We start from the raw sequence: 9,185 nt of genomic DNA, 5'->3' as shown, positions 1-9,185 counted from the left end.
CCACATCATCATCACCAATAAAATTGGGATAATTAATTTATCAAAAAAATGATTGTCCATTGTAAACTTAATCATAATCACTTTACAATGCCAAATTTGAAGAATAAAGAAAAAAAACAAAATTCAATAAACTCATTAATATAAATATATAAGATGCACAAAATTAAATTAATAACTGCAAATTTAACGCCGAATGTTATATACATGATTTTTCATTTCTTGTTATGCATGTAGACATGAATTCTTACTCTTATACTTCTGGGTGATATATAGTTTTGCTTTGCAAATTGGGCCCAATAATACTTACATGAATGAACACATGGTTTCACTCACTCAATTTTCTCTCCAATCTCTGCACCATACTCCATTATTCCTTCGTTGTCAAAGAATCATGGTAATCCCCAATGTTAAGCTAATGAAATCATGGCATTCCATCGTGAAAACACAGTAGGCCCTAACCAAAAATGCATCATGGGAGATGCATTATTGATAGAAATTAGAGTATGGTATGGTCCCATCCCACCACCTTTATGTAGACATTGTCATTACGGATTCAAACTGAAAGTTTGCGCGTGAGGACAGCGGGATGTTCATTTTTGAAAGTTGAAATTTTGCTAAATTTGAATGTTTTTGTTTGCTCTAAAATGGATAGATGTGGTTTTTAATAGACGTTATTAAAGTTGATGTGAATAAATTATTTTATTTATAAAGTGGAGGGATTTTAAAATATAATGTTTCTTGCAGATGAAAATAGTTTTTGTTTTCTTATTTTTAAATTATTTGATTTTAATTATATTTTATTGAGATTTTTAAGAAAATATTAGCCAAATATAAAAAGGATAAATGGCTTTAAATTTGAATAGTGGATTGAGATTTAATGGGAAGTTTTTAGTTCATGCATGATTATTTATTACATTGAAAGTAAATTACTTAATAGGTAAATTTTATGAATGACAAAGTGATTTGGAGTTTAGATTTTAAGAATTTATATTTTTATATGAGTTATGAAGTTTGGGTTCTTTATTTATTTTTATTATCATTTTATTGAGGTGGCCATATTTTAGGAGGATTTTATAATAAGCAATGTAAAGATGAGTATTAGAATTAGTTATGGAATTTGACATTTTACATAATGTTTTTGAACATATTTGAGGTGGAATAAATATTTTGTAATGCCAACACTGATAAAGAAAAAGTCTAAAGTTATAAGTTTGATGTGCAAGTATACAAGTTATTGGTAAGAGTACTTTATAGGACAATCCTATCGACATTGAGATTGGTATGTGTGTGCGCGCGCTACTGGTCATTATTGCAAATTTAAGAAATTGCTAAATCATTTTTAGATTTTCTTCCAAAATTTTGAATTTTGTCATTTAATGAATAATTGAGAACTTTGTTTCAAAGTTTGGGTAGTATAGGGCTAATGCACTCTATATATAAATATATGAATATGGAAGACATTAAATGTTTGGAAGAATCAAAGGCTATAAAAGTATCAGGAAGGAGTGTTATTGGAATTGTGTTTCTAGTTATTGATGAGAAACATGAATGAATGTCCTTAACACCTAAGGTGATAATCAAATATGTAAAATCAAGAAAGACCAAGAAGAAAGGTTGCTAAAAGAAAATAAAGACGTCAACAATTTGATACTCATAATTCCATATAAAATGTGAAATGATGGGAATGAAAAACAAATATTTGTCACCAAATTTTCACTTGATGTGCAAAATAAATTTGAAATTCCAAAATGCCTGGAAGAAATGAAACATTTTCCAATCATAAAGAAAATCAATATCAACATGTTGGTGAATGACATTAATTCCATTACTTAGCAGGGTAGTATAATCCTAACAATAATGAATTTATATTGAAGATACAACTATATAAGAATATTGAGAAGGCTAGTGTTAATAACATGGGTTTGATTAAGTTAGATGAATTAATTGTAAATGAGAATTTTGAAGCAATATTAGTGAGATAGTATATAAAAGACTTATGTAATATGAAAATGTGGATGTAGATGATGGTTTCTTCACAGACATATAACTTATTATCAGATTTACATTCTACAAATTTATATGGAAGAAAATTTAGGGAAGTAAAACAAATTGGTCATTTGAAAAATACCTTTGACAATCAAAGGTGAATGCTAAATTTCAACATTAGTTGCATGCCCATACTAAGACATTATTAAAACTATTAGGAAGGGATAATAGTGTCCATAGTAAACTCTAACTATGCAAATAAAAAAATAGTTTGGGAAACTAGTTATTTCTTTATGGAAGATATTTAAATAATAATTGACACTATTATATACTACCTAAATTGATATTGATTTTGTTATCTAGTATTTAGAATGTTGACTATAAGATGAACTTTGAGACTTACATTAGCCAAGTTAATCAATTTAAGGAAAATAAGTGATAGGAACTTTCCAATATGGTCTAATTTTATTGGTTGTTATCCTCCCCACTCAGATTCAATTCCTTTAAGTGACATGATAGAGAATTGAAATATGTATATTCCTCCTATAAAATAAATTATCTTTTCTTAAAAAAATTATTAATAATATTACAACTAAAAAAATATATTATAACATATACATTGTAAAATATTGTAAAACTATATTCTTCAAATAATACATAGTTGAAAATAAGATTCAAAACTTAAAACTCTAATACTAATAAAACTCATGAATTCCATTACAAAGTACATATTATTGCCTTTGAAAACAAGACATATTTCATTTTCAAAATTTATTTTTTTTAATCTTAACAATAACTTCTATAAAAATACAACAACTTCAACATATGCATCCATTAAGCTATGTACACATTGTTAGCAATTATATATATATCATTCTTCTAGTTAATTTTATTTAAAATTAGATAAATATTTGTTTAAATTATAAACTTGAGTTTTGAATTTTACATAATTTAAATGCTATAAAAATTTACCATAAAATTGAATTTATTTATATATTCAATAAAAATATATTAAAAAACTACTATCTCACCCACAATTAATTTATTCAATTCTTAAAAACAAACCAACCAACAAAACACTATTATATAACATTATTTAAAAATAATTTTATAATAATATAAATTTTACTTTTATGACATTATTATAATTTATTATAACAAACCAATTAAAACATTAATATTTAAGAAAAAGGCTGAACAATAGGACTCATCACTCAACTAAACCATCCAATCTCAAAAAGGAAACCAAAAACATGAAAACCATGCTTATAATTGTGTTTCCTCTTTTCCATTGTTTCATAATCTGCTTTCAAGAAACCTTTCCTTCGCCCCTCTGAATTTGTTAAAGAAAGCGCCTAACTTTTGGTGAATAGGGCGCGAAATCAAATCAAAGTTGGTTGTGCTGCACTATGCAAGCAAACTTAAAAAATACATCAAACCTCAAATTTAAACTACTTACGGAAACTTCCTAAAATTCTATATATTTTTCCTCTACTTCTCTCGAACATTCATATAATAAAATTTGTAATATGATTGCAAATCAATTCTGCTACACTGTTGGCTTTGCTTGGCGTGGCCTCCGGTACAACCCAGTCCATTCTTTGTCGGTACTAGTTTATTTTTCTTCTGATAGCCGAGCAACCGACCGCACTCATATGGCTGCAATCTCTTAATAAATATATGGGCACTCGCCCTTTCTTTCACAGAGCTTTCTCTGGGTATCTGATTTCCGAATTTGGGGTGTGGCGGACTGCGATTTTTCAGCATCTGGGTGAGCACCCATCAATATCCACAGGTGCGTATAACGTGAGGTATATGCAGTGCAATATGACGTTTATGTGTGTGTATATAAGCGGGGGGATGAAGACAAAGGTGATGAATTTGACAGAGAGACCCATTGATTTGCAGATAAGAGTGGGATCCATTCTCAAGAAGGCCTACACTGTGAAGGCCGGCAAAACAAAGACTGTGGATTGCAGAAAGATATACATGTCATATGCCCCTTCGAGAAACGACGGTGCTACATGTTTCTACTATGATAAGAGTTGCCAGCCATATGTTTGGATCCACAATCCCAGTGAGTTCAACAGGATGGTGAAGCAGCAGTATATTAGCTTGGAGGATTTGAGGGACTATTCTGAAATCAAGATTTACAGAGAACCGGGAAGAAGCAATTTTGCTATATACAAGAAGGCCAGGTCAGATTTGTGCTGATTGGCTGCTGAACAAGGGTGTGATTATTTGTAAATTTATTTTAAATATCAAAATGTCAGAAATTGAAATTAGTCATAAAATTTATATTTATATTCATATTATATCCTCCTGCATTATAAACATAATGTATAAATCATGCCTCCAAAGATTTGAGAGCAAATAAATAGATTACACCATCTCTTTGTACTGATAGTGGTGTTTTTGCTATATACAAGAAGGCCAGGTCAGATTTGTACTGATTGACTGCGGGTGTGATTATTTTTAAATTTATTTTAAATATTAAAATTTCAGAAATTAAAATTAGTCATAAAACTTATATTCACATTACTTGTATCCTCCTGCACTATAAACATAATGTATAAATAACGCCTCCAAAGATTTGATAGCAAATAAATAGATATCACCATCTCTTTGTACTGATAGTGGTGTATAGTACTACGTTTTGTTTTGTCAAATTGGCTCGCTGAACTTGGTAGATTTTTATGTAGTATTCTGCCATCAAATTTGCGGTTTTTTACAAAGGTTCCTTCGATATCACTCTTCAAAAAAATTAGGATCATTCCATATTTAATTTGATTGAAAAGGACGGTCTATTGGTTAAGATTTTTTGGATGTAAGTTATTGGGATTTTAAATAATTGTGAATTTTTTTTTTTTGAATTTGGCTAAACCATTTTCGAATGTGATTTTTTTGTTTATAAATATATTTTTGTTTGTATGTATGAATTTTGAAAATTTTAAACATTTAAATTGTGCAGAGTTTATAACTTTAATTTCTAATCTAATAAATTTAATTAAAAATATATTTAATTTTAATATATATATATATATATTCTAAAAATATATTCCAAAAATTAATTATTAATTTGATAAACTAAATTATAATAAATTTTCTTATATTACCATAAAATAAAATAAAAAACATACAACATAATTACTACCAAATCCTCACCCAAATATACAATTAAATTAAAAATGACCCTAATTTAATACAAAATATATTTACGAATTTTAAAGTGTTACTATATAATACTAATTCATGAACTTAATATTCAGTATATGTTAGTTTCCTTTACTTCTTTAGCGCTTCACAATTTACCTGGTTACTCTTAAGAATATGATGAACTTTTTGTTATGAATATTAATTTTTTTTTAAATCTCATATTTAAAATTATGAATATTATATTTAATTTTTTTTTAGTTTTATGTTTTTTTTTAAATTATATTTAATTCTATAATATTTTAGTATACATTTATATTATTGAAATTTGGTGTTTTTTTGGTCGTTTCAAAATGTTTTTATATTATAATAGATATTATTGTTTATATTATTTTTAATCATTATCTACTTAAAGAGATAATAGTTTAGGTGATTCAAATATTAATTATTATTTTTATGAAGTTTATGATTACTAATATAAATTAAATTGTAGGGAGTAAAATATAAATAGTAAGAAGTTAAGAAAGTCCAGATCCTAAGTGTTGGTTTCTGTTGGCATTGGAGGTTTTAGACATCATTGGAGATGATTTTTTATATGAGGTATTCAAATTAGCAAGACAAGAGCATTGGTAGGTTGAACAAGTTGGATTTCATTCAAGAAGGATATTATATTATTGTGGTCTTCATGTTTCTTTTTTAGGACCTTAAGAGTTTCTTCATCTGCTAGTGGAGAGTGATAGAGTTCAGTATTGGCTCCATCTTCCTCTACTATGACCTAGCGAATTTCCTTTGGAGCTTTTTGAGGAGTGGAAGAGTGAAAAATGGTTGCTACTTCTTGAACTTGGATTTTATCTCCCAATAAACCATAAGGACTTTTCCCCTAGAAACCCCTAACTGTAACACACCCTTTGACTGAGCATATTGCATCAAGTTGTTAAGACAAAAATTTCACTCAAAAAACCCAAAAAAAAAAAAGGAAAAAAAACCTTAACTTAATTTTTATAAAAATTATAAATGTAAATTTTACTATAACTATTAATCATACCTATAATAAAATAAAACATTTTTTCATAACATAGTTTTATATTTTTCAACAACTTTTAATCAATATCTTACCTATCTCAAAATTAGATTATCATTGTGGCTACTTTCAATAACTTCAATTAAAGTATTCCCTTTAGGAGTTCAAATTAAAGTACTCCCTCTACTGTCAATCTCAAAATTAGATTATTATTGTGGTTGTGTTTAATGAGTTCAAATTAAAGTAGAAAGTATTCCCTCTACTTTGCCATAGTAGAATATGAATTTTAGTTAAAATTTAGAATATGAAATTTAGTTAATTAAATAATAAAATATGAATTTTAGTTAAAATTTCAATTGTGAAATATTGTAAAATATTATTACGAAATTATAATTGAGATTGTTAGAAGTTTAAACCCTACCAGCCGAGATGGGGCAATAACAATGAAGGAACTTTTAACCTCAAAGAGGCCAAGCGCATAGCCCTTGGGCTTGAATTTCCAAACCCTGATTGGGTATGGAAGGACCTATGGCAGAACCAAAGCTGGATGAAGATCAAACTGTTCATGTGGTTAGTGCAGTATAAAAAAATTCTAACCTAGGAAAACATTAAGAAAAGAGGGGTAGCTGGTCCATCTAAATGCCAGCTATGTGAATTACAAGAAGAAACTATGGATCACCTTCTCAACCTCTACCCATTCACATCCACATTGTGGAATTGGATTGCTTCAATATTCAGACAAACAGACAGGGACATGGGTAGTATTACCAGCACTATAAAGAAGTGGAGGAAAAATTTCTCTGATAATGAAATAGTCAACAAAGCTTGTGCTTGAGCTCCAAGCTTTCTAATCTGGGATGTTTGGAAAGAACGCAACAACAGAATATTCAAAAACATGAAGAGTTCTTCCCAAAGCATCATGGCACAAATTTTAAGACAACTCAATGAGACGGTAGGAACCCTCATTAAAACCCCCCCTGAGAACCAACCTAAAAATACTGATGTGCAGATACTAATATAATTGGGTCTGCAGGGGCTTATCCCAAAGGGAAAAAACAAAAGTGTAAATCACATAATGGCTGATAAGGATTTCTGGCAACCTCCCCCTCAAGGTTTTATGAAATGCAATATAGATGGGGCCTCAAAAGGAAACCCAGGCATGGCTGGTTATGGAGGAGTGATAAGGGATGAAAAGGGTTGTATAAAAATCATCTTTCATAGTAATTTGGGGAAAGCCACAAACAATATGGCAAAACTCATGGCCCTTGAGCAATGCTTAGAAATCTTGAGGGACTCAAATCTTCATAACATTATAATTGAAGTTGATTCCGAATTGATTATAAATTTGGTCAAGAAAATTTGCTATGGCTCACCTCCCGAAAAAGTTTCGAGACATTGGAGGCTTCTGCAAGTCTATCAAAAGATTCAATCCCACCTGCAAAATATGAGAACCTTGAGTTTCACTCATGTCCGTCAAACAACCAACAAATTAGCATACATCTTAGCTAATGAAGGAGTACTCTGTGCTAAAAGCAGCAATAAATATAAATGGATAGAGATCCCCCAGGGGAGATTGAGGGAAGAGTGTCTCAGATAGGCGAACGTGGACCAGGAGCTCTATCAGAGCAGGGGATACTAGCAGGTTGTAGACTTCTAGAAACAGTTGATTTTCAGTCCACATGAAGTAGCAGTTCAGGGATATATACGTAAAGAAGGGCCAACCCTTAGGCCGGAATATGGGCCCAGAAATCTAAAAACCCAAGGTTCTCGGGCGGGTTTCAATTGACAACACAAATATTTATATGAATTTGAATTATACTATAGATCAACCTTTCACTGGCTTTGTAGGGAGCTTGGTTAAAGTGCGAGTAGATAGGAGAAATAGCAGCAATCTTATCAATTCTGCATGGCAAATAGCAAGGTGGTTACCGAGCCAAACGAACGCGAAATCAACTTTAATAGTAGCTTTATTAGGCTTCGGGTCCGAAAGCTAGGTTAAACATCGAGCAAGTCACTCAGACGGACGTGATTCACTCGCATTTGGTGGATTTCGGGCGGACTACATGCGCAAGGGTTATCAGCCAAATCAGACTCAAAATTTTTATAGAGCAGTCTCTAAAGGCTTATCGGGTCTGATTCAAGAGTTAAAGGGTATGCTTGTTACGGGTCCGATATTGTTCTTGATCGTTAGATCTCTGACAACAGATCGAATGGTCTAGGAGTTCAAGTATCCTTTTGGTTCTGATGTCATGTTTTTGTGGGCCTAGGGCCCAGATAGTGGGACGTAGGCTCGGTTTTCTAAGCTTTACGTGGCCCACTTCTCATTTGTAAATTTTCTAATATGGTTTTTTTATTATTTTGAATAGAAAGTCTGACGCTTACTCAGCAAAAAAAAGATTGTTAGAGGTTTAAAGCACTAAATTTTGTAGTATAAGATATATTTATGAAATTATATGATGGTTTGTAAAAAATATTACTTAAAATTATTTCCACACATAATATTTTTAAATTTTTTTGTTTCATTTAAATATAAAATATATATTTCAAATCTTATTGGTTAAAAAATTTTAAAACCTAATATCCATAAAAAAGAGTATATAACATTTCTAAATCTTTTTATTTTATTTAAATATAAAACATATGTTTTCACATTAATTATTTGTTTAAAATATTAAAAAAAAAAACTATTATCCATAATGTTTGAGATTTAGGTGGTAACCGTTTGCATTAAAAAACATTGAAAAATATAAGGAAAATATTTATTTCAACTTTACATTATTGTTTTGTATTATGTGGATAATTTTTACATATATGTAAACAAAGTTAGAAAAAGTTAGAAAAAACATTTATAGGAAGGAAAATATTTATTTCAATATATTATATTTCAACTTTTCATTATTTCTGGTATTATGCGAATGTTTTTTTACACCTGAACAATCTTTTTAATCTTAATAAAATTAATAGTTTATTTAAGTTATCAACATAGAAAAGTTACCTAATAAGAATCTTTCAAATTAAAATATTA

At 29.5% G+C, this 9,185-nt stretch overlaps 1 protein-coding gene across 1 annotated transcript; it reads left to right on the top strand.

Annotated features, from left to right (window-relative positions):
• Positions 1-3,704: 3,704 nt before the first annotated feature.
• LOC149179338 (uncharacterized) lies at positions 3,705-4,291 on the top strand. Its single transcript, XM_089423817.1, has one exon. The coding sequence runs from the start codon at positions 3,802-3,804 to the stop codon at positions 4,198-4,200; it is 399 nt and encodes a 132-aa protein (XP_089279943.1). The 5' UTR covers positions 3,705-3,801; the 3' UTR covers positions 4,201-4,291.
• Positions 4,292-9,185: the final 4,894 nt, after the last annotated feature.

The sequence above is a fragment of the Pinus tabuliformis genome, chromosome 4_1 (genome assembly GCF_031772625.1).
Source record: "Pinus tabuliformis cultivar Carrire ecotype Pingquan chromosome 4_1, CPIR1, whole genome shotgun sequence".
Classification (NCBI taxonomy): Eukaryota; Viridiplantae; Streptophyta; class Pinopsida; order Pinales; family Pinaceae; genus Pinus; species Pinus tabuliformis.
This window is presented reverse-complemented; position numbering and strand designations above follow the sequence as displayed.